The sequence below is a fragment of the Neltuma alba genome, unplaced genomic scaffold (assembly GCF_004799145.2).
Source record: "Neltuma alba isolate B1F8T4 unplaced genomic scaffold, ASM479914v2 tig00013026_pilon, whole genome shotgun sequence".
Lineage (NCBI taxonomy): Eukaryota > Viridiplantae > Streptophyta > Magnoliopsida > Fabales > Fabaceae > Neltuma > Neltuma alba.
Window position 1 is genome coordinate 10648 of NW_021637373.1, and position 25963 is coordinate 36610.

Below are 25963 nucleotides of genomic sequence, written 5' to 3' on the forward strand. Positions count from 1 at the left end.
TGTTTGGTTTAACGGAAAGGAGGGGAGGGGAGGAGAGGAGGGTGAAGGTGAGGGGAAGGCTATGAGTGTTGTTTGGTTGGAGGAGAATGGAGGAGATGAAACGTTTCCTATTTGGTTCAGGAGAGGAGAGGAGAGAAGGAAAACTAATTATAAGTTGACAAATATATCCTTATTTTTTATTATTTTATTTCTATATTTATATCAAAAATATTATTTTTTTCAATTTATGAATATAAAAAAACAGTTATCTCCCATGTATAAAATATTTATATACTTATAAATATATAAATATCATTAAAAATATTATATCATCATATCAAATATATGTGTCATAAAAATATATACTTGTCATATTATATTAAGAAAAATAGTACAATCATGATAAAAATATTAGATGATCATTATTAAATATCATTTGAAAATGTTTTTACTAAAAAGGATAAATTTGAAATTTAAAAAGAATATTTGCTGAAAGAGTTAAACAAAGTTTTTTTTATTGAAAAGGATAAACTTGAAATATTTTAAAACTGAAATGCGTAATTTAGTTACGGTGAAACATAGTATTTCTCTCCTCTTCAAAAAAAACTCCAAATTTAAAAAAAGTAGAAAAAGAGGAGAAAAGCATTAAAGACAAAAAAATTTTCCTCTCCTACTCTCCATTTTTCAGAACCATATACAGTTTCTCATCCCCGCCCTCCGCTTTTCTTCCAAAACCTTCCAAGTTCCAACCAAAAAGCGTGTAAAGGGAGACTCTCATGAAGGGTTATTTTGTTTCTTGCTACTTTAACTTAGTTAGGATCCTTATGTGTCATTTTACTCGCATCTTCTTTGTCACTTTTCTTCTTCGTCCGTTTGTATCTGCAGTTTGGCACACTGACTTCCTACCGTTACTTTGCGGTAGGGGTGCTCACGAGACGGGACAGGACCGGGACAGGCCCGTCCCGGTGAACAGGGACGGGACAGGGTTTTAGTCCCGTGTCCCGTTCCCTCCCCTTTTTTTTTAAAAAAAATTATAATTTTTTATATGAAATTTTTTTATGTTATAATGCTTATTTTTGTTAGGCTTCTAAAGATAAAAACATTATAAAAATATTATGTAAAAAACTCAATTATATAGTATAAAAAATGTGTAAAAATAATACTGTAAAAAAAACACTATATAATGGCTTTATGAATTATTTTATTGAGGAAGGAGATATTGTTGAGATAATATTACAACTAAGAGTTAAAAATCACTATAAAAATAATTATTATTATTAATAAGTAAATTGAATAATCTAATAATAATTATTAATAAATAATTTTTTTTAAAAAAAATATCCGGGACGGGACAACCCCGTCCCGCGTCCCGTCCCGTCCCAGTCACTGTCCCATCCCGTACTTGTCCCATCCCGAAATTTTTTTTGTCCCGTCCCGTCCCGTCCCGAACTCACCGGAACCGGGACGGGACGACCGGGACGGGACAAATTGAACACCCCTACTTTGTGGTGGCGGCTGATGCATAACGGCTGCATGACAAGATTGGAAAGATTAATGGGATTGCTTGGAACACATTAGAAAGGAACAAAATAAAAGGATAAAATGAAAATTGGTTATTTTGACAAATAGAAAGCACCCTCCAATTTTAAGCATAGGACCTATTTTTATGTTTTTTTAATCATCAATATAAAATCCCTATCTAGTTTTTTCCTCAAATTTATTATTGTTTTCAAACTATCTATATTAATTATATATGTTAAACAAATTTATAGTTTCACCAAAAATGATTAGAAAGGACATTTAAAAAAAACCTTGATCTTGATAATATTTGTTTTTTCCCCCCTGTTAGTGAGGTAATCCTACCATTTTTTACGGAAAATTCTACAAAAAAAATTTGAAAATTACTAAACCCTGAATTAGGATTGTTTTTAACAAGATTTGACTACATTTAACTTGTAACCAATAGCTCATTTTTGCATGAATTCTTGATTTGATATTAGTAATTTTCATAATCTTTTCGTGAGATTTTTCCTTCTTATTTCCCGTTCTTCAAGCAGAGATGCTAAGAGAATTAGCTTTTTTGGAGTTCAGGCTTTTTGATCATTTTGTAAGCTGGAAGCACACATATCATATCACTACCAAGTGTATAGAAAATAAACCTCGTAATTGCTGGTGTGAAATGGAATTACATTCTTTTATTAAATATGATTAAGAAAGGTGTTTGTGTGTCTGTACACATGCTTCTAAAGCTACTTGATTAGCTAACACACTAACTACCATTTTGAAGCAATGAGCACAACACTCAGTAAAAAAAGTGGTCTTATCATGAATTTTATATTTGTGGGTGATGTGAAGCTTATAGCCTGAGATGGTAATTGATTTCGATGCCAATCAATAGTGATATTTGGAAATGTGTTGGGTGAGTCTCTTTTGACAATACTCATGAACATGTAATATCAAAATCTAAGCTATGAGCTTATGCCTTGCCGTCTATACATCAGTAGCCTTTGAATTACTATTTTCTCAACTTGAGTTCATTAGATTTGATTTTAGAGCTGTTATAATTGATCGTTTGCACGCGGTTAAAAAGTGTTATCATCACAATTATACATTAGTAATGCATAATCGTGATGATAATTTTATTAGTTTTATAATTACGACTGAAAGTAATATATTATAGTGATGCCAACATCAAGTTATTGTTGAGACTTATGGCCAGGTTGAAAATTTTTTGTTTGGACTTTTTATTTGTATTTTTTGAGGTTATATGAGTTTTATTAGGTAGGGTGGGCCTTGTGGCCTGATCACTTTAAGTTTAGGCTCAATAGCATATTTTTGGTTCAAATTTCTCCCAATTCAGCAAAATGTACTGAAGTCATCTGATAGTATCAACTTATTTAGTACTCTTTCGGTTCTTAATATAGGATTCAATTACTAAGTTGGTTTTGGTCCTAAATATAAGATCCATTTCTCATATTTATCAATTTTCTCTAAATTACCCCTATGGATGCTCCATCAACCATAATCAAGTAGAAGATAGAGAGGGGTATTAAGAAAAATGATTATGGTATTTTAGGAAAAACATGTCACAATTTTTATAATTAACTAACTTACTTAACTTTCTTAATCTAATCAAATTAGTTAAATGGGTCCTATATTAAGGACCAGAGGAGTAGTACATAAAATGAAGAGAAACAAAATTAAAAAGAATAATTTAATTCTAAAAATATAATTTAATATAAAATGGCATAAAATGATACCTTTATTTGCAAATTTACCACCAAATGAAGGCCTCAATTTCTTCATCTACCCAGTCTCCAAACTCCCAACTGCAAGTAGAACTTTGTTTTGGACGATGGGTCCGAGAATTTTTGAAAAATGGGCCTGACGTTTTTATTGGGCTTCTGTTTTGGGCTCATTGAAGCCCATGACTGAACGTACTTCTCGCCTGTCGTGATTGATATCCTTATCTATCATAATCCTTTGTTCCTATTTCCGCCTTCGCCCTGAGACGCTCACAGCGGCCACTCTTCCCTCGTCCCGTCTCATGACACTTATATTTTTATTTTTATTGCTTTTTAAAAAAATTATTAAGGCGAAGTAATTTTAGGGGGACGATCCCCTAAACATCAAAATTCAAATCTAAATCCCTCAATATGGCATTTCACGTTGCTTGCCCAATTACATGGTTACTTCTCTTCTCGCGCCTTCTCTACAATATAAACTCTTGCTCTTTATCTCCCTCTTCTCCTTTTCATTTCCATCTCACAAAGTTTCCATTTTTCTGTTTTATTTTGGTGTTTCAGTCGCCGAATCTGCTTCTGCTCGCTAGGGTTTCCTCGCGCCCTGCATACATCGAAGGCCAAGCATGAGTTCCTGGACGATGTGGCAAGAATCGATGAGTTTCTCAAGGACCCTTTGGGAATTAGGGCTCCAGAAAGGGAACGGACCGTGCAAGTCGTGGTCCCTAAGGTTGTGCCGCCGCCGCCGCCTCCTCAGCGGCAGTTGCAGTCAACGGCGGCGGCTGATGGGGTCCCGGTTGTTGATGAGGTGGACGAGGCAGTGTCAACTAAGGCTAAAAGGGTCGCGTTGCAGCGGAAGGGGGCTGCCGCGATGATTGCTGCCGAGGAGTACGCCCGTCAGTTTGAGTCCGGGGATGCGGTGGTGAGGTTTTGGGGGCGATTTCTGGGTTGATTTTTTCGTTAGTGTTTGGATTGTTAATGTTGTAGCTTTTGCTTACGTTTCTTGAAATTTAGCGGGCTAAAATGTGAAATTTGATTTTCTTTTTTGTCCACCACGTGTTCTGACTAATTTGATTTCCTTGCACTCAAATCTTGACTGATGGGAGTTTACAGAAGAATTATACATGTGGGTGAGAGGTTCTATAATTTTAGTAATTTAATTTCGATGCTGACAATCCAATGGGTGGGGCAGAGTAGGCGTTCTGTTTTGGCCTATTAAATTTCTTATTTTGCTTTGGTCCTCGACATGCTGAAGAGGGGAAAAAGCTTGATACTTTTTTTTTTTTTTTTGCATTGAATGTGTCCTGTTAAAGTTGAAGAATGGAAACTTGTAGTCACTATCTGACATTAGTAGTATTTTTTATGCCCCTTCTGATTTCAAAATGGTGGAATAAATGATCTTGCATGCAATTTTAAGAGACTTCATATAAGCTTAAGTCGCATATGTTAAATTTTTAATGTGTGTAATCAAACTCTTATGTGCTATAGCGTATGGAATGCTTTCTTCTTTTTAATTAATGTGATTATATATATAAATAGGACGCATCAGGAAATCTTGCTGGAGAAGAGCATGGGAATTTGAATGTCAAAGTCTTTTGCCGAATGTGCAATCGTGTTGAAAATGAAGGGAGTGAAAGGGCTAAAAAAATGCTTTCATGCAAAAGTTGTGGCAAGAAATACCATCGGGGCTGCTTAAGAAGTTGGGCTCAACATAGAGGTAAGAAGATATATCTGCCCATATCCTAACACGGTCCAGCTTTCATTTATTACCATTCACCAAGTATTTATTGTTGATTCTCATTCTCTGGATCTTTATTTTAGATTTATTTCATTGGAGTTCATGGACTTGTCGTGCTTGCCGAATTTGTGAGGTAATACGTGATGGGCAGTACTGGTGAGCTTGTCTTTTTTTCATGTTACCTTGTATCAGAGACTTGTTTGTTTTTGACTTTGTAGGTGAAAAATGATTGTTTGCTCCCATAATCTGGATTTTTTACTGTTTTGCTGTAATATTTTCATGTTACCCTGGATGGAATGAAATCATGTTTGACCCTCATTGACACCAAGTTGAATATTTAATCCTTGTTTGATTCAAACCATGTAGCCTACGTCACCTAATGGGATAAGGCTTCTTGTTTTCAGCTTGATGAAGTGGTATTTGTGCATTCTAAACAGCCTGAGTATGCAGCTCGGATTTTTAGTTTTGCTTATGTAACTATCACAGCGGAGGTGAAATTTGGATGTTTAATATAAATAAAACTAGAGGTATAAATTGTTTTCATCACTGTAGTTGAATTAGGAGATCTATTTTACCATATAATGCGAGTTATATTTTATATTGGCTTGGTGGTGCACATGCTGATGCATCTTTGAATGAATTTGTTATGGATGATTCTTCAATTTTAATTTAAAATTATTATACAGTGCAGTACTAGACATTGATTGAATTATGGACGTGAAAATATAGCCATGAAAAATTTTACACTCAGCAATGTTCTTCTGTCCATGTTATCGGACAGTGGTTCTATTGGGGAAAAATGTGATCAGACAGTAAGATTACTTACGAGTGATTGTTGTGGCAGGCTGGTGTTGTTGTTGTTCCCTCTCTGTGCCACATCCTGTTATTGTGCTAGTTTAAAGGGTTTATAATTACTCTCATGTTCCTGCTTTTGAAGTTGCATAGACAATGATATCAATTGCTGCCTTCTTCATTTTGGTTTGTTACAGCTCTTAAATGATTAATTGAATATCGGTGATTCTTAGCAGTTAAGTGGCCAGTGCTCTGATGTTGCAATATTTTTTTTGTTTTGTTTTTAATGCTAGTCTTATGATCTATCTGTTTCCACCAGGCTTGTAGAAGGACAGGAGATCCAAGTAAGTTCATGTTTTGTAAAAGGTGTGATGGTGCTTATCATTGTTATTGTCTACATCCTCCTCACAAGGTAGAGTCTGCATCACATATCACCAACGATCTCAATATCTAGTTATATCATTTAATCTGTGCATTATGGATAATGCAGAATGTTAGTTCTGGGCCTTATTTGTGCTCAAAACATACAAGGTGTCACAGCTGTGGATCCAATGTTCCTGGAAATGGTCTAAGTGTGAGGTAGCGATTTGCCTTTGTTTTATACTTCATTTCTGGCATTCCAAACGTTTGTTCTTATGATTAAACCCTTTTGTCATGACTAATTTACCATTTGAGACACACATTTTAGTGTATAATATCGTACTTTACACTCTTTACAACTTGAGCCACATAATTGACTTCCTGCAGAATTTATAGATTAGTGGATTAAATAGGACAACTAAACAAAAAAGAGTAAATAAATTGAAAAAAGATATCCTTTTAAACTCGTGGATATCAAAGACTGAAATTGACAATGATATATTTAGGGGGTGGTTTGTTTTAAAAGTGATTTCACGGTATACAAAGTAAATCCATGAGAGTAGTTTTGTCTTGATTTGTGTGAAAGCATTAAAAGTGCTTTTTCTTAATTCCAAACACGCCCTTAGAAGCCAAATTGATAGTTAAAACTCTGTCAACTTGTGAAGTATCTGATGGGAAACATTATTAGGGTTAGGATTGTTTGGATTCTTTGTTTTATGTAAATTAAGATATTTTAATCATCTAGATTATTTTTTAGATTTAATTGTCTTGAATCAGGACTTTTCTTTTATTTAAATAAAGATTCAGAATTTGAGTAGCTTAGATTAACTAGGATTAGGACTAGGACTCTACAAGTGGCCCTATGGTTATGGGATTAGATCTGTTGGCTTATCTAAGTATTGAATGAATTCTGAGTATTTTTCAGTTTTCCCCTCAAGCTTTCTATATCTTCGCTCCCTTTCTTTCTATCTCCTTCTCCCTCCCCCTTTCCCTTTATTGTTTTTCATCAAGGTCACAGAGTCCAGTAGTTAGTACTTGATGCTGTCTGAGAAATTTAAAGGAGGACAAGTCGCATTGTTATTTTACACACAAATTTCCCTATCTTATTATCATGTTTTTCATCATATACATTCTCCAAAGTTTATAAGAATACTCTGGTTTATGTATCTATTACGTTTTTATCCTGTTGGGTAGTTAGTGGTTTTTCTTCCTGCAGATCCTGCATGTTCAAATTGAGACCTGGACTTACCTTTTTTTTTTTTTCCCAAAATTTTTTAGGTGGTTTCTAGGATACACATGCTGTGATGCTTGTGGAAGATTGTTTGTGAAGGGAAACTATTGTCCTGTTTGTCTGAAGGTACTGATCGTTGGTTTTGCTATTATCTTCAGAAACAGGAGTTGGAACATGAGTTCTGAGTCAAATTTACCTTCGGTCCCTTTCTGATTGAATCACTTTCAAAATGTTCAACTATGACTATGTAAAGAGGCCATTTGATTATCGATCCTCAATAAGTCTGAGGACTCTGGTGATGCTGTATGATGTATGAAGTATCAGATATGAATTATTTGGTCTGATTGATTCTTGAATTAAAATGTTAATTTCATTGGGTAAATAATCCATTCAAAATTACCACGGGGTAAGCACATGGAACAGTTTTGGTAGGAATTTTGTTGACATTATTTTGGTTTACTTCTCTAAGGTACTTATCTGCTGGATTCTTATGTAATTTTTAGGATTCTTGAACTTAGCTATAGGTTATACATTCTCATTTATCCTTGATTTATATAGCAAATGAAGTGTGTGAAGCACTTTGTATACAGACATTAACCTTTTTGAAATATTTCTTTGTAGTTTGACATCGGGTTCTATACAGCTTTTCCTCCATCCTGCCGTCTTTGTAAAATATGAAGTTGTGTTTGCATAACTAAATATTTCTGGTTTTAAGTTTTTGGCCACCTTTTCATATCTATAACTGATTGTTTTTGACTTTGATGCGGACTGGGATAGTTATAGGCTCAAGAAAAAGCATATGGGCTGGGAATAAATTAGAAAGTGGACTGATTTCATTGGGTTTTTTTGTAGGTCTATAGAGATTCAGAATCAACACCAATGGTTTGCTGTGATATTTGCCAGCGTTGGGTGCACTGCCAGTGCGATAATATAAGGTTAGGTTACCCATATTAACCTTAGAATGTTGTGGAGATCCCCTGATTTTGCTGTGTAATATTTGCAGTTCCAGATATATATTTTGATTGATGGGCTGTTGCATTTTTTGGGTCTATACATGCCTGTCCACAGGCAGTGGTTATTCTTATTAATATTTGATGTAACAAATAGATTCTTGTGTTTAAAAGTACTATTTTATCTATTTTCAAGTTGGAATAACTAGTTCGGTGTATTTATTCATGTCAAAATGCTAGCAATGATGTTATAATATGTTGTAGTTTGATAGTTTTCATCCTTTCGGTCCTAATATTTTATGGTAGTGAGTGGATTAGTTATTTAATTTTCAGTGCGCAATCATGTATTTGAAGGTTATTGAGGAGTCAACGCATAAAAGGAAATTGTTATCGTTATTGTTGTAGATAGGAAGTTGTGAGCTTTCTCTTGTGAGGCACAGCTTGTTCAGTATTTGCAGCGTATCTTTTGTTTTTCCTTTCTACAGCTACTGCCTTGAGTTGTCAGTATTTGCTATTTTGCCTTTTTTTTGCAAAGCACCATCTTTATTGTCTTCTCAGTTCAACGGGCTTCTTGAGGTTGTTTATTGATAGAAAAGTTTTGCAGTGATGAAAGATATCTTCAATTTCAAGTGGATGGGAATCTACAGTACAAGTGTCCTACATGTCGTGGGGAATGTTATCAGGTATTTGGTATGCCTTGAATGGGTCTCCTTAGTGCCTTTCGCGGAAGGAACTCATTGCAATGGAGTATTTATAGTTTGTGTCTATTGCAGGTCAAGGATCTCGAGGATGCTGTCAAAGAACTTTGGAAGAGAAGAGATATTGCTGACAGAGATTTAATCGCCAGCTTGAGAGCTGCAGCTGGTTTACCAACTCAAGAAGAAATATTTTCTATTTCACCGTATTCAGATGATGAGGATAGTGAGCCTGTAAAAGCAAAAAGTGAATCTGTGCGATCGTTTAAGTTCTCTCTGAAGAATTTCTCTGATCACTCACCAAAGAAGACTAAAGATTATGCAAAGAAATGTTCAAGTAAAAAGTATCCCAAGAAAAGGGACTATCAGACTAGTAAAACTGATCCAAGTTTGGAAGGACATAGTGATGTCAAATCTGTGCATAGTTTGGATGATGATATCCAATCCCAGAGACATGAAGGTCCTGATGTTTATTCTTCACCTGCTGGTGGAAGCCTGAGTCAAACTGAAGGTTATGCTAATCAGCCAGGGACTTTGAAACAGAAGTTTGTAGATGAGGTGATGATCAGTGATGAAGAGAGAAAACCTAGAGTTGTTCGAATTAAGAGCAGTAAGGCTCAAACTCTTGATAGTGAAGAGGATACTGGAAAAAGTGGTGATAAGAATCAGAATGTGAAGGGAAAGAAGTTGGTTATAATTTTGGTCCACGGAAAATTAACATGACTAATTCTCCACGGTCTGATACTTCAAGTTGCCAAAGAGATCAAGATCTTGTCAGCACCAATGGTATGTATCTCTATGAAGTTTAATCCTTTTTCACGTTTTGTTCCCTAATAACTTAAGAATGGAAGACTTTAGGACATTGTTAATGAAAGTCGGTTATGGTCAAGTTCTTATTTAGATTTGCTTCCCATGTGCATGCTAATAGCTAACTATTTCTTACACATTAACATGCCTGTTATTACATTTAAATGAGTCCAAATTTATGTTCTTGAATTTTAGATAGTCCCCCTCCCTGGTTTTTTTTTATTTTTATTTCCTTGTGTGACTTTTTTGGCTCAAATTTCGTATCAGGCAATGAAGATATTAGCCAATCAGGGAAAGGAGACAAGTCTATGTTAGACAGACATGATGGCACAGCTAGAAATGCTGATGGTAAAGGTAGGGTTTGGTTACAAATATTTGGGTTTTATTTCTGCAACACATTTTCTGTAGAACTTTCTGTTATACCATGGGTATTTGGAGATCTATTTCATTTTACCTTAGTTTCCTAAGAGAAATAATAACTTCAGTACATGGAACTTGCAGGAAATAGAGTTGATTCTCGGCAATCAAAAGATTCAAAGGCTTCAGGAAGAGAAGGAAATTTGATAAAGCCTGCAAAAATTAAGTCAGAAGTTTCCGAATTAAACTCAGGCTCCATTAGGAGCAACATTGCTGATGGCAGTGAATCTGGTCCCAATGAGCGAACTAGAATTTTGATTGGAAGGCGTCGTAGTGAGGGAATGACTGGTCAAGACGGAACTGTACAAACTATGTCACAAGGTGAGAGGATGTTTTTGGGGAAGCAGTCAGAAGGCAGGTCTGATGCAGATGAGACAGATGACAATGCTAATCATACACCATCACATTCTTTGCCAAAAGACTCTAAACCTTTACTGAGATTGAAATTTAAGAAACCTAGCATTGAAAGTCAAAATTCTCTTCACCGTGAGGATGAGAAGATTACAATCAAGGGACAGAGGTCAAAAAGGAAGAGGCCTTCACCTTTTATGGATAAAATGTCGAACAATGAGGATGAAGATGTAGCACAATCCCATCAAGATGGTACAATGGATGAAATCATGGGTGCTAATTGGATATTGATGAAATTGGGTAAAGACGCCATTGGAAAGAGAGTTGAAGTCCATCAGACGTCTGACAATTCTTGGTTAGTTTGTTCTCTGCCTTTGGAAGTTCAGGCCAACCAAAAAAAATAAAAAAACTTGAAGTTGACTTGGCATACCCTGAACTTTTTTGGTCCAAACTGTGAAGATCTTTTTTCCTTTGCATTTTTTATTTGCCCTTTTTATTCTCTAAGCATATGAGTTTCTAGATGTAAAAAGAAGCAAAAAGAGTATTATGTACACATAATTATGTGTTATTCCTTGCAAACCATATATATTGGGCATCTTTTTATTTAAAAAAATGAAAATTTGATATGCCTGCCTGTAATGATTCAATCAGTAGAATTCTTTTCCGTTAGAAATTTGTCTTGCTTGCATGAGCACAATTATCCTTAAAGTTTGATGTGCATTACAGTTAACGTGTTCTTTCTCTTTTTATCCAGGCACAAGGGATCGGTCACTAATGTAATTGAAGGAACTTCAAAGATATCTGTTACCTTAGAGGATGGCAAGGTGAAGACCTTGGAGCTCCGTAAGCAAGGAGTCCGTTTTATTCCTCAAAAGCAGAAGAGATCAAAAGCTTGAAACGCTCAACCATTTCATTCTTGTTTATTCTTTAACGTGGAGACTGTCCATTCTTTTGATTTGAGAGGCAGCTTCATCTTTATGGGGGGCTCTTACTTATACTATTTGTAATCCTTGCCGTTCAGTGCTAGATGTGCCGCTGATATTTGGCTGAAGCACTTTCTTCTGGAACTAATTCAGTTTTCCGTGAAGAAACACGCTGCTTCAACTGAGGCCCCTTTTACAACTGCAAAATTTCATCCAGGGTTAGAGTTGTCTCATTTTTTCCCCTTACATGTATCTTATTTCAGGATGTAGTTTCCACATCTGATGTATAGGTCACCTTATTGCTGTAGAATGGAGATTTTTTTTTTTTGGTTGGGATGATTCTGTAGAATGAAGACGGAGTGTCAGATTTATGGCTTATGTTGCTAGTTGTATTGTGCACCAGAGTCTTGGTGAGCTGAGATATTACTATTGGGAAATTGAACTGCTTCAGTTTGTCCTACCACCGGTAGTGGGTAGTAGGTGTTTCATACAAGTCTCAATATCCGTTTATTTCATGGAGATTTGAATTTTGGTTGTCTTCTTTTTGTGGCCAATCTATTTACTAATGTTTGGAAGCCTAATTTAAGAATTAGTAAACCAACTTCTCATATTGATTACTCAATATATTAATATTGATCATTAGATAACTTTTCTTATTCATAATATAGCTTTAGAAAGGTTTTCTTTTCTTTTTTGAAACTTCAAACAGTTACCTTACTTAGTAACTAATCATTTTGATAAGGACATTCCTCAAGTCCTCATCTTATTAATCCCCACATTTCTTTCATAGACTTCCGAAGCTATTAATACAATTACATTATTTTTAACCATAACCCTATGATTGGCCCTGATATATATATTTACATAATCTTAAACACTTGAAATATCCTAGTACTTTGTGACTCCAAATATTTGAGATACCATGCTATTTCATATATTAACTAGTAACTCTTAAAAAAAAAATTCTCATATTTATATACTCCATAGGTAAATGGGTATCATTCCTAATCTCTTTTGTCCCAAACAATTTTTCTTAATAAATTCTAAAACTCCTAAAAGAGTTTCTCTAATGTTTATTCAATTTCAACACCTAATCTATTTTCAAATCAATTCAACCATCTCCTATTAATGGCGATACTTAATATTTCGCACTCATTAATTCATCTAACCATATATGAACTGTATGGCTTCTTTGCTAAACTCATTTAAGTACTTAACACCTTTCATCCCATGAGAAATCATTTAGTGCTTTAATCTGAAAATTTTCTTCAGATTTAACTTAATCCCACTTGAACACTATAACTATTCATCTATCCATTACCTATAGATCCTTAAACACACCGATATCCATCAATATTAATTCAATTTCATCCTTTTACACCCATGGTCATTAATCCACCCATTAAAATTTCCATCCACCATTTAGAAACCTCAAGCAAACCTCAAAAATCAAATTTCAAGTCAATTCCTAGCTTCTAAAACCTCAGGCTCAAGATCATAGTTTTAAACCTTTGTTTCATGGTCTCTAAACTAGTTTAATAACTTAGAATACTTGTTTAGCATTCAAAATACCAAACAGCACTCTCTTTTTTTCCCAGTTAATCTTAAAGTAGCCTTTGGCCTCTCCCCCCTTGTGTATTCGGCCCTCTCTTTAAATCTGAAATTTCTTGCTTGGGGGGAAAAATGTCCCAACCTAAACTTGAAACTTTAAACCCAAACACTCCAAATGCTCATATATAACAGCAACTTCACACCAATTCTTAACTTCCAATGTCACTCGTCGCATCACACGCATAATTAAATGCCTACTTTCTCCTGTCACTTTTCTGAACTTTTCCAGCATTAAAACTATCAAGTAAACCGGTCCTCAAGCAAACTTTTAATCATCTACATTATTTGGTCAGCATTTAACAACATAGGGCAGTGAATTCCAATCAGATTCAGCTTTTACACTTTCTGCTTCCCTATTCTGTAATTATTTTTCCAGCTTCAATAAAGTTATTTAAGTCTTTATTTTAAAGTCTCTAAACAAGATTTCAACATCTATAGGCAATGATTCAGTATATATAAACACGAACCAGTATAAACCAAATCGATTTGGACACTAAAGAAACTGAAGCCTCACATTACGACAAATCTGGAAATTATCCAGGTTCAACATACATTTTTAGAACCAGCCTCAATAATCTCAAAAGGCAAAATAAGCACCACCCAAGCTTATATATTTATTTACCTATATCTTCCTCTCTAAAACCAGTGAACCCGATGCCATTTTCCTCTTATCCCCGTTTTGGTTATCACTAAACAGAGCAGCAATTGAACATGCAAGAACAATAAACCACATGCAACCCCATTTGCCACTTATGCCCAACCTTATCTCAGAAATTTCGAAGCTTTGATACCAAATAATCAGTCCCCTTGTTTCAACAATTAAACAAGCAAATGGAAAAAAGACTGCGATTAGCCATGTTCAATTTCACCTTAGAAACCATGGTTTTAGTGGTTTTCTGTTTTCTCGTTAATCTCTCTATCGTGTAAACTCTCAAATTAATTAACTAAATTAACCCTATATAGTATGGAGGTCAACCTAGGTGGGGGCTTTGTTAAAAGTTTGAAAATCTTTTTAATTAAGAAAAACATGATGTAGAGAAGGAAGGAGTGGAAAAGAAAATTGATTGATTTGTTTAAAAAAAATGAATTGACAAAAAATAAAAAGAAAATAACAATAAGTAAAGGAAAGCAAAAGGAATGAAGACTTTATCAGAATGATGTACTTCCCGAGAATATTGATGAGTGGCTATCACGATTCAAAAGGATGAGGAGTTTGTATACAAATAATTACTAAGTCAAAAGAAAAAACCCTAGATAACATCTAAGTTGTGATTAATTAATTAATAATTATATCTAGAGAGTTAGCATATAATCATCTTTCAATTAATCATTTAAAAACCACTTGACTTGTGAATTCAATTAAACAATTATATCTTGTTCCTTGAAGAGAGTTATCTATAAAAAATCCTCGAGTATGAACTACTTATGCAAATCAAGATAGAAATCTATAAAGATAAACACTCATAGAATCATGAGAAAACCGAAAATATATTCATTAAAAGTTTCAAAATATAATTGTTCAACTAAAACACAAATCAAGTATCAGTTCACGAAAGAAAGCAAAACCTTAACTCATGGATTGGAATATGAAAACTAACAAATTCCCCAATAGAAACAAAAACTCAAGTCACATCATCTTGTTCTTAGGAACAAAGAGGACTAGCAGCACATATGACTAGATGGCACCATAATGATAAAAAGAAAATAATAAAAAGAAGAATGTAAAACAACTAGACACAAAGGAAGCCAAGTGTATGCTTGTGCTTATGTAGTGTAGATGGTTTTGTTCTTCTCCAAGGCTCCTTTAATCTCCTTTTATAGCTTTTGAATTTGTCTTTGTTGGATGAGGAAACTATTGAGTCTTCTAGCTTGATCTTTTATCTTCTTTTATCTTATAATCTTGATAGAACTTTAAATTTGAATTCTCTTAATTTGGTGTGATCTTCATGACAACCAAAGGAAAGAGTTTTTAAATTCAAATGATGTTGGATAAAAGAATAATATTTCACATTTGAATAAAGATATGGTGGTAAGATAAATTGGGGTTCCGGTTTAGAAAGAGGATAAAGATGATAATGTGGATATTTGGAAAGTTAAATGGATAATGAATATATGAATAAAATATTTATTCAAATTCAAAATACGATAAAGGAATTATCCAGAAAGAAATTGATTATTCAAGCGCTTTAATTTATAGTGGAACATAAGAGATATTCTGGCTAGATAATTTTCAATTAGATAATTGAAAATTTTCTCTTTTAATGCCAAGTGACTACTACAAATGTAGTTTCCATGGAATCTATGTTTTGCTTGACAGGATATTCCATATAATCAAGGTAGAGATACTTTTTAAAAGGAAAATTATAAAAATATAATAAAAACACACTTTTAAACAGTTAATTTATATAATTTTCTTAATTCAAAATATGAGTATCTTTTGTATTTTAAACCCTTAAAACATTATAAAATCCCTTAATTGTATATAAAAAATATATTATAAAATAGGAAGATATCACTTGCCTAGAGGACAACACGTCCAGCATCCACAACATAGTTTCAAGAAGTCCTTTATTCATTTCACGATCTATAAAAGTGGACTCTGCATCTCGTACAGTTTCAAGAAGTCTAACACATCCGCTAAGCTAGGACTTTTGGCACTTTCTTGGGCTCTTGAACAGCAACACCTCCCTCTTCAATGATTCAGTTTCTGCCAACTTCAAGGAACACGACTTATTTGGGTGTACATTTTCAGCCTTCATTCTTTTTCTAAGCCCACAAGCGGGCGTTTTGGCATTGATGTATGCTTGAGTCAGAATTTCATAAGGCCTGAGATGGCCTCTGTAACCACTTTGCCTCATTCTAAAAAGCCACTTCTCAGTATTATGTCTATCTCCAAGCTTTGCATACAGTTCCCTGGCATATAAAAATGTGGTGAACATTGGTCTCACTCTCCTCCTCCCTGAAGTTTTATCTTCAACTACCTTGGTTAAAATTGAATCTACTTTCCCCACATCTGCATCTCCCACATAGAGCCTTACTAGTCCATCCCTAATCAGAGGGCCAACCCAGCCTTTAACATCCACAATTCGATCTAGAAACTTCTTGCCCTCAGATATCTTGTTATTCTAAACATAAACATCTAAAAGATCAGTATAAGTCTTGGATGGGACTTTCTTCCACTTTTCCAGCATCATTTCAAAAACTGCTTCGGCCTTTTCAACTTTGCCCAATGCTATGGCAGCAAGGCACTCATTCATGGTAGGGTCCAATTTACAGACAGTCCAAATTCTACTCACATCATCAGCCCTTCCAAGAGAAGCATAGAGGGATAGTAGCGTCATCCTTCCACCAATTAAGGTTCTTGTGTTTCCTCTTTCAATTTCATCCACAATAACTAGTGCTTTATCTTTCAACCCTTTAGATATAAGGTGAACAGAAACGATTGTCAGGACGTGAATATCAAGTTGCAGACCTTGAGACTTCATAGCCTCAATCTCCTGCTCCATCCCCACTGTGTCCTTCAACTCACATTTTAGAGCTATGAGGATCCTGTATATGAGACGAGATGGCTTCAAATTTTCCTCCTTCATTAATGGTAAGATGTCAGCTATTTTACTTCTATCAATAATTTTATACAGAACGATCATTTGATTGTAATCATATGTAGTGATGGGCAAAAATGGCTCCCTCATTTTCAGAAAAACTGCCTCTGCTTTTTGTCTATTGACAGCACGGACACAGTGAGCTAAAAGGGTTTTGTACAATAACATACCTCGCCAAGAGTCTGGAACTTTATTCAGGTACTTTTCAGCTGCATCAAGTCCTTGGACCTTGGCAATCAAACCAATACAAGAAGCATGATCATATTCGCTAAGCTCAAAATGCTTAAAAGTGCCCAACAGGTCTGAAAATTGCAAAACCAAAAAAAAAAAGGAAAAGAGAAAAGGGAAAAGGAAAAGGGAAAAAAAGATCACAGTAGAATTAGGTCTAAGCATATGTTTACAATGCAGAGGGCTGACAGAAGTGGGGTCAAAAAACTTAAAAGAAGCACAGAAATATCAATTACCAAGACTAACTCCTGCAGGCATTAGAGATTAACATAGACTGCATCACATTCAAAAAGTAGCACAGACCATTCTAGAATCAACCCTATCTGCCAAATCCCTTTTTCCCATTCTTCATTTCACATGTCATAATAACTTGACCTACACACAATTCAACAAATGGATGAGAACAAAATCATTCGTTCTCATCATGTGTCCAATGAATGAAGGACTCGTATTATTCAAGAGGCTCCACTGCATTGCAAATGAAGATTTTATTTTCAACCCTCATTTATTTGTGGCAGGCTAAAAGAAAAAACGTCCATGAATAACAAGGTAGGCACTTCCCACAAAAGAAAAGTTACTTAACTGTTTATTGAAGCAACCAACAAAATAAAAAAAAATTGCAAATCAAATGGATCAATATTCATTAATATGCATGGATTTGCCATCTACATGGTGCTGTCACATTATTCACTGTTACAGTTTAGAAATTTTCTACTATAGCTAATTGTATATTTTCCATCGAATTCTTTTGGTGATTGATTGTTTGGGGTCGTGTGCATGGTCTTTAACTTTGTGAATCTCCCTTGGTTTAATTCATTTATTTTACTTTTTCTTTATTCTTTCGGTTCTAGTAGCTCGCTATTTAACTTGGCCACTAATGGGCTCGGCCCCTTAATGGGCCAGGTATACGGGAGGAGACAGCCCAGGAACAAACCCAATCCTGCAAGCCGGGTGCCAAGTAAGGAAGGGGGACCACCAGGAGAAGGAGGGCGAACACGAGAAGGGGCCCACGAAGGATCAGGGTAGTGGGGAGACGGTTATCTAGGGTGCTGTGCGGAGGGAAAGGGTAGGAAGGATCTTAGGACTGGAGGAGAGACCTGACCTCTCGAAGGTTAGGGAGGGATTCTGATTGTGGTCTTCTTTATCTTTTGAACCAACGGGAACTAGGGTTAGTCAGCTACTATTTTCCATTTTTCCCTTTGATTTTCCCTAACAAAGGGGTGTAGTTGACTATTGAAACTATTCGGGCAATAAAATCACTAGTTCCATCATCTTTGGTATCAGAGCGGGTCGACCCTGTGAATGGTGAGTACCAGAAGGATGGAAGCAAGACTAGAAAATGTGGAAAAGACAGTGAACGAGCTGCAGGGAGTGGGACGGGTAGTAGGCGAGTTGCAGAGGTCCAATATGGAAGCGAGGGAGGAACGATCCTTAATGCAAAGGACCATTGTTCAGCTACAGGAGCAGAATGCAAACATTCTTCGTATACTGAACCAGAGATTACCCGAGACCCCTCATGAGGGTCGCCGAGAAGTAAGGACACCAGAAGGAGAGGCGGAACACACGGGAGAGGATCGAGGGGGAGATGACCGTAACAGGGGTGAACGAATCCCAGAGATGGAAGCAGGGAGGACTCATATGAACAGAGAGACGGAGGTGTTGGGAGAGAAGGAAGTACAAAAGTACTGCCGTATAAAAATGCCACTATTCGATGGAGAGGATCCTATAGGCTGGACCTTTCGGATGGAGCGCTACTTCGTCGTCAATGGAGTTCCAGAGACTGAAAAACTCGATGCTGCCGTGGTGGGACTGGAGGGAAAAGCATTGAACTGGTTCCAGTGGATGGAGATGCGAGCGCCGATAGCGAGTTGGAGGGAGTTCAAGCGGAGTGTGGTTAAACGTTTCCACCAGTCGCACACTGGGAACAACCACGAGAGACTCACCAGCCTGAAGCAAACGGGGACGGTGGCTGAATATAGGGAGACGTTTGAGATGATTTCGGCAACCCTTGATGACGTGTCCGAAGCTTCACTAATGGGCATGTTCATGAATGGGCTTAAAGAAGAGGTGAAGGCTGATGTGCGGGTGTTAAAGCCCAATCAACTAGAGGACCTAATGGACACAGCCACGGAGATTGAAGGCCGAAACTTGACGTTGGAGAAGGCCAAGCAGAAAAAGGAGTCCAAGCTGTACCGGAAGGAAAACCCGAGGACTTGGGCACCCCCACTTGCACTCCCACCCAAATTCTCGACTTTCTCAGAAAATCCCAAGAGCCCTGCTCCGTCATCAGGGACGCGAGTCACCAACAATCGTAGACTTGACACCTCTAAGGTTGCTAGTAACCAAGCAGCGACACCTAGCGCAGTACCCAGCACCGGAAGCAGCAACCACAGGGGGAATAGAAGACTCTCTGAGGCAGAGATAAACCGTCGAAGAGAGAAGGGACTGTGTTTTAAGTGTGAAGAAAAATGGGGTCCCACTCACAAGTGCAAATCCAAGTAGCTCCAAGTGATGGTTGTTGACGAGTAGGAAGGAGGAGAGATTCGAGAGTGCGATTTTGAGGAACTAGAAAAGGATAAGACTGAGAAGGAGTATTCCACCATGGAACTCTCCCAAGTGACAGTGTTAGGCATTTCGAGTTACAAGACATTGAAGATGAAGGGAACTATCAACGGGAGGCCTGTAATTGTCCTGATTGATAGTGGGGCCACCCACAATTTCATCGCCCGACACATGGTGACAGAACTGGGGTTGGAGGTGACACCCACTCCGACTTACTCTGTAGCTGTGGGGGATGGGAGACGTGTATATGAGAATGGAAAATGCCAAAGGTTGAAGCTGGAGTTGCAGGGATTGAACGTTATGCAAACATTCTATCCGTTTCCCCTGGCTAATATTGATCTGGTGCTCGGTGTAGCTTGGCTCGAGTCCCTTGGAGAGGTGCGATTAAATTGGGGACAGCTCTACATGAAGGTTAAATCAGGGAGCGAGTGGGTATGTTTGCGAGGAGACCCCACGTTAACACACATGCAAGCGTCTTACAAGGCTTGCCGAAGGGCACTGAAAGGGAAGTTTGAAGGGTATTGGCTGGAAATCAACGTGATGGGCTTGCATCAGGAAAGGGAGCCCGAAGATGGGACCCGAACTCCAAAAATTCAACAGCTCCTGGATAAGTATAGTGAGGTGTGCCAAGCTATGACCAAACTACCACCACACCGGACCCAGGATCACGCTATCATGCTCAAAGAGGGGGCGCAGGTACCAAATGTAAGACCCTATCGGTACCCATACACTCATAAGGTAGAGATTGAGAAGATGGTGAAGGAAATGATAGAAGCTGGCATCATTTGACCAAGCAGCAGCCCTTTCTCAAGCCCGGTATTACTAGTCAGGAAAAAAGACGGCAGCTGGAGATTCTACGTGGACTATAGGGCCTTGAACCGAGTTACAATACCTGATAAATACCCTATCCCAGCAGTTGATGAGCTATTAGATGAATTGGGAGGTGCTACAATTTTCTCCAAGCTGGATCTCAAGGCAGGATACCATCAGATCCGAATCAGGACCGGGGACGAGCACAAAACCGCCTTCAGGACGCACAGTGGGCACTATGAATTCCTGGTTATGCCCTTTGGGCTCACAAATGCACCTTCTACCTTTCAGTCTTTGATGAATGACATTTTTCGTGATTATTTGAGAAAATTCATTCTGGTGTTCTTTGATGACATACTCGTGTATAGCAGGGATATGGAATTACATACGGAGCACTTAGAGACTGCACTCAGAATTCTCCAACAACACCAACTCGTTATTAATGTAAAAAAATGTAGCTTCGGCCAACAACAGCTAGAATACTTGGGGCACATCATCACGGCCGGGGGAGTAAAGGCTGACCCTGCTAAAATAGAAGCCATGGTTTCCTGGCCAACGCCTAAAGACATAAAGAGTTTGAGAGGGTTTCTCGGTCTCACTGGATACTACCGGAAATTCATAAAGGACTACGGAAAGATAGTAGCTCCCTTGACGGCCTTACTTAAGAAGAACGCTTTCAAATGGGGAGACCAGGCTCAAACGGCTTTTCAGAAACTCAAATCTGCCATGACTAATGCACTAGTGTTGACCATGCCCGATTTTAAAATGCCATTTGAAATAGAAGCTGACGCGTGTGGAGTGGGAGTCGGTGCTGTGCTCATGTAACAAGGACACCCTATTGCCTATTTTAGCCAACAACTGTCTAAAAAAGCTCAGCAAGGATCAGTCTATGAGAAGGAATTAGTGGCCATTGTTCTCGCCATAAAAAAGTGGCAGCACTACTTGACAGTTCAACCCTTCATTATCAAGACTAACCAAAAGGCCCTGAGGTATTTACTAGAGCAGCGTGTAATGGACCCCGACCAGAAGAAGTGGATTTCTAAGCTGATGGGATACAGATTCGAGATCCAGTATAAACCGGGAAAAGAAAATCGGGCAGCTGATGCTTTATCTCGAAAAGAAGTACCGAACCTGTCCCTTAATTCATTTTCCCTATGGCAATACGTTGGAGTGGAAGACTTCGAATCTGAGGTGACTAAGGACCCAGAACTGAATGAGCTCAGGCAAAAGGTATTATTGGGAACCAACGTACCTACGGGATACTCTCTCAAGAATGGTTGCCTCATGTACAATGGTCGATTGGTGCTACCCAGGAGTTCTCCCAAGACTGATGGATTAATTAAGGAGTTTCATAACTCTCCGATCGGAGGGCACTCGGGGTACTTGAGGACTTATAAGAGAATGGCAGACGTGGTGTTCTGGGAAGGTATGAAGAAGGATATACAAGACTATGTGGCCAAATGTGAAACCTGCCAGCGAAATAAATATGCAGCCACAAGTCCAGCGGGCCTATTGCAGCCCTTATCAGTTCCACAACAGGTTTGGGAAGATATAAGCATGGATTTTATCATAGGCATGCCTAGGGCTCATCGACATGATACCATCATGGTGGTGGTGGATAGACTCACCAAATATGCTCACTTTATTCCTCTCTCACACCCCTTCACCGCCAAGGATGTAGCTGAGAGATTTGTTGCAGAAATAGTGAAACTGCATGGGTTCCCAAAATCAATAGTCTCTGACAGAGACCGAGTCTTCATAAGCTAGTTCTGGAAGGAATTATTCACTCAGTCAGGGACTACTCTCAAGTATAGCTCTGGCTACCACCCCCAAACCGACGGCCAAACTGAGGTGGTGAACCGGGGCCTTAAGACTTATTTAAGATGCTTCGTTGGAGAAAGTCCTAAGAAGTGGGTTCAGATGTTGCCATGGGCTGAATTTTGGTTCAATACGACCTATAACAAATCTTTGGGGGCCACACCTTTTAAGGTTTTATATGGAAGAGATCCCCCCTCCATTTTCAAGTGGAAGGATGACGATTCACTAGTGGAAGAAGTTAACACCCAGCTGCAGGAGAGAAACAAAGCCCTCCAAAGACTCAAGTACCATCTTAAACAAACGCAGGCTAGAATGAAGGAACAAGCTGACAAGAAAAGAAGAGATGTTGAGTTCCAGGTTGGTGACAAAGTCTACCTGAGGATACAACCTTATAAGCTCAAGAAATTGGCCAAGAGGCAAAATGAGAAACTGGCACCGAGATTCTATGGGCCCTATGAAGTCTTACGGAGAGTCGGGAAGGTTGCGTATAAGCTGAAATTACCTGTGGATGCTCGGGTTCACCCTACCTTTCACGTTTCTTAGCTAAAGAGGTCACTCTCATCTACGGTGACTGCACAAACCCTGCCCAGTTTCTTGACCGAAGACTATGAGTTACAGGTTCAACCTGAGCAAGTCCTCAAGGCACGAAAAATGACAGATGGCAGTACCCAGGTCCTAATCAAGTGGCAATCACTACCGAAATGCGACAGCACATGGGAAGATAGCGCCCTCATTAATGCACAGTTTCCAGAATTCCACCTTGAGGACAAGGTGAGACTTTTAGGGGAAGGTAGTGATGGGCCCGGCCCCCTAATGGGCCAGGTATACGGGAGGAGACAGCCCAGGAACAAACCCAATCCTGCAAGCCGGGTGCCAAGTAAGGAAGGGGGACCACCAGGAGAAGGAGGGCGGACACGAGAAGGGGCCCACGAAGATCAGGGTAGTGGGGAGACGGTTATCTAGGGTGCTGTGCGGAGGGAAAGGGTAGGAAGGATCTTAGGACTGGAGGAGAGACCTAACCCCTCGGAGGTTAGGGAGGGATTCTGATTGTGGTCTTCTTTATCTTTTGAACCAACGGGAACTAGGGTTAGTTGGCTACCATTTTCCATTTTTCCCTTTGATTTTCCCTAACAAAGGGGTGTAGTTGACTATTGAAACTATTCGAGCAATAAAATCACTAGTTCCATCAGCCACTAAGTTTTAGATGACTAGGTTGCTAAGTTTTGACAAAACCTATGCTGAATGATATGCTCAATTAGGAATAAATAATCAGCTGAGTTTATTTACAAACTCAGTTGCCTGATGATGCAATCAAACTCAAAACCTATTCTTTGTAAGCAGGGGGGATGAGAGCAATAACTCTAACCTCTGTTAGTTTCACTGTTATGAAGTTAGTCAGATAAGTCGACTAAGAGCCAGCTCATTGTACACACGTCATGAAGTCTGAACTTCTCTAGCACTATATATGTTGACTCTGTACAATCACTTTATTAAAATTCAATAATAAGAACTAGATCATTTTATCATTTCTCTCTCAATATTTGGCAACCCAATATGTGGACACCTATATTCTAACGGTACCTCATTTTATACGTATTCTAATAATAGACTACGTACAATTATAATCAGTGGCCAAGCTGTGCTGTGCATCCTGGAAACTTGTGAGCTGAATTCTTATATGCCTATATATTTTTCCTGGGTAAGTGAATATCCTAAGGGGCGATTTAATGGCGGAAACTTCTGCAACTTCCTTCACAAAAAGCCAATCAAATGGTGAGTTTGAGAAAGAGGCTTACGATGAAGCATATGAGCAACTTAGCCAAGAATGTAAGGAACTACTTCTTTCACTTCCCAAAAGGAGGGGATGGACTAGCCCATATGTTTATCTCTACCAAGGTATTTGGTTTGCACCAACTAGTATTCAAGCGATATGCTCCTTCCAAAAGCACTTCCAAGCAAAAGATACTGATATTATTATAGCTTCCTTGCCGAAATCTGGTACTACTTGGTTGAAAGCCCTTACTTTTGCCACTGTGAATCGTAGCCGTTTCTCTCCTTCACAAAATAACCATCCTCTTCTCATTGCTAATGCTCATGAGCTTGTTCCTTTCCTTGAGTTCAATCTTTATGCCAATAACCAGATCCCTGACCTCTCCAACGTGATTGAACCAAGACTTTTTAGTACACATGTTCCATTTCAATCGTTGCGTGATTCAATCGCCAAGTCCCAATGCAAGATAATCTACATATGTCGAAACCCTTTTGACAATTTTGTGTCCTTTTGGTTTCACCTAAACAAAATCACGCCACCATCTTTACCCAAATTATCAGTTGAGGAAGCACTGAAAAGGTATTGGGAGGGGATCCATGAGGGTGGGCCATTTTGGACACATATGTTGGGTTATTGGAGAGCAAGTAGAGAGATGCCAAACAAGATTCTGTTTTTAAAGTATGAGGATTTGAAAGGAGATATCAACTTCTACTTGAAAAGAGTGGCCGAGTTCTTGGATTTCCCATTCGATTCCAAGGAGGAAAGTGATGGGCTTATTCAAGACATTATTGAGTTGTGTAGCTTTGAGAGGATGAAGGAATTGGAGGTGAACAAGACTGGAAAACTTTTGCAGAAGTATGAAAACAATTACTTTTTTAGGAAAGGTGAAGTAGGAGATTGGGTTAATCATTTTAACCCTTCAATGATAGAGAAATTGTCCAAAGTGATGGAAGAGAAGTTGGGTGGGTCTGGTCTATCCTTTTAGTTGTTCTTATTTCTTTACAACCAGGTAAGCTCCATGGCTTCTAATTTATGCCTGTCTTTGAAAGAAGATAATTTAAGACATAGGCGTCTGTCTGTGGAACCAGAAGCATTGGAACTAACTGAAATTTAACTGTAAGCCATTTCTTGCATCTAATTGTGCCGTTGCATTAGAGCCACTTCACACTTTTTCAGATTGGCAACTTGGAAAAGAATGTTGATGCAGGTTGGAGCTTGTGGATTATCAGGATGGGATCGTACCTTAGCAAATTCTCTTGTTGGATTTTGTAAGACATGAAATTTAGTATGCGTGATCGTCTGATAGATTGTGAAATTTATTCTATTTCGAGTGTTTTAAATAATTTTGAATTTATGCAATTATTCGATTAGGCTTTCATTTTGCTATTTATTAAATGTGCAAATTTTATTTGTGTTTTATTATTATTTTTTTTTAAAAAGGCATCTGGGCTCCTTTAATTTCCCTATTTTTGGATAGGTTGCACAATCAGTGGTGAATGTCATTTGTAATCAGTGCAAAAAATAATTTTAAACTAACAGTGGACCATCTAGCAAATATATCGTTTTGTCCTTTCAGAGTTTGCATTCATGTGATAATTTGAAGGACAAATGATTCGATCTCAAGCTAGCTGGTTTTTAATTCTTGTCTAAAAGAAAGTTCTTTAATTTTTTTTTTCTTGCAACTATTCGATGCGAACGTAATTTTTAAATTATTAATTATGTGTGAGATAAGCTTACTGTGTATTATACTGAATATGAGAAACTAACTTAGCCAACAATTTAAAGAGCTTCTTTCTCTTCCCAGAGAGAAGGGTTGTGGCCACCGATACATCTATCTCTACCAACACATTTGGGAGGGAAAATTTCAAAAAAATCATTGGAATATAGGAAATTTCAGATTGAGTCCTGAAATTTCGAAAATGACAGAAAGGGTCAGTGATCCAATTTGTCATTTGTAAAATCAAAAGAATTGACAACTTTGCCCTCATTTATATTCATTCACTATAATGATTTAAAGAATCACTATAAGGGTTTAGGCGTTATCTAGATTCGTGTAGTGAATAATTACTCACTTTT

At 37.7% G+C, this 25963-nt stretch overlaps 1 protein-coding gene and 1 pseudogene across 1 annotated transcript; both read left to right on the plus strand.

The window, feature by feature from the left end:
- The first annotated feature begins 3518 nt into the window (after positions 1-3518).
- LOC114733683 (uncharacterized) lies at positions 3519-12023 on the plus strand (annotated as a pseudogene).
- An 11820-nt stretch (positions 12024-23843) lies between these two features.
- On the plus strand, positions 23844-25265 carry LOC114733676 (cytosolic sulfotransferase 15-like). Its single transcript, XM_028921173.1, has one exon. The coding sequence runs from the start codon at positions 23844-23846 to the stop codon at positions 24870-24872; it is 1029 nt and encodes a 342-aa protein (XP_028777006.1). The 3' UTR covers positions 24873-25265.
- Positions 25266-25963: the final 698 nt, after the last annotated feature.

What these genes read in the sequence shown, in the direction of transcription:
- LOC114733676 (XM_028921173.1), top strand. Translation starts at nt 23,844, where the DNA reads ATGGCGGAAACTTCTGCAACTTCCTTCACAAAAAGCCAATCAAATGGT.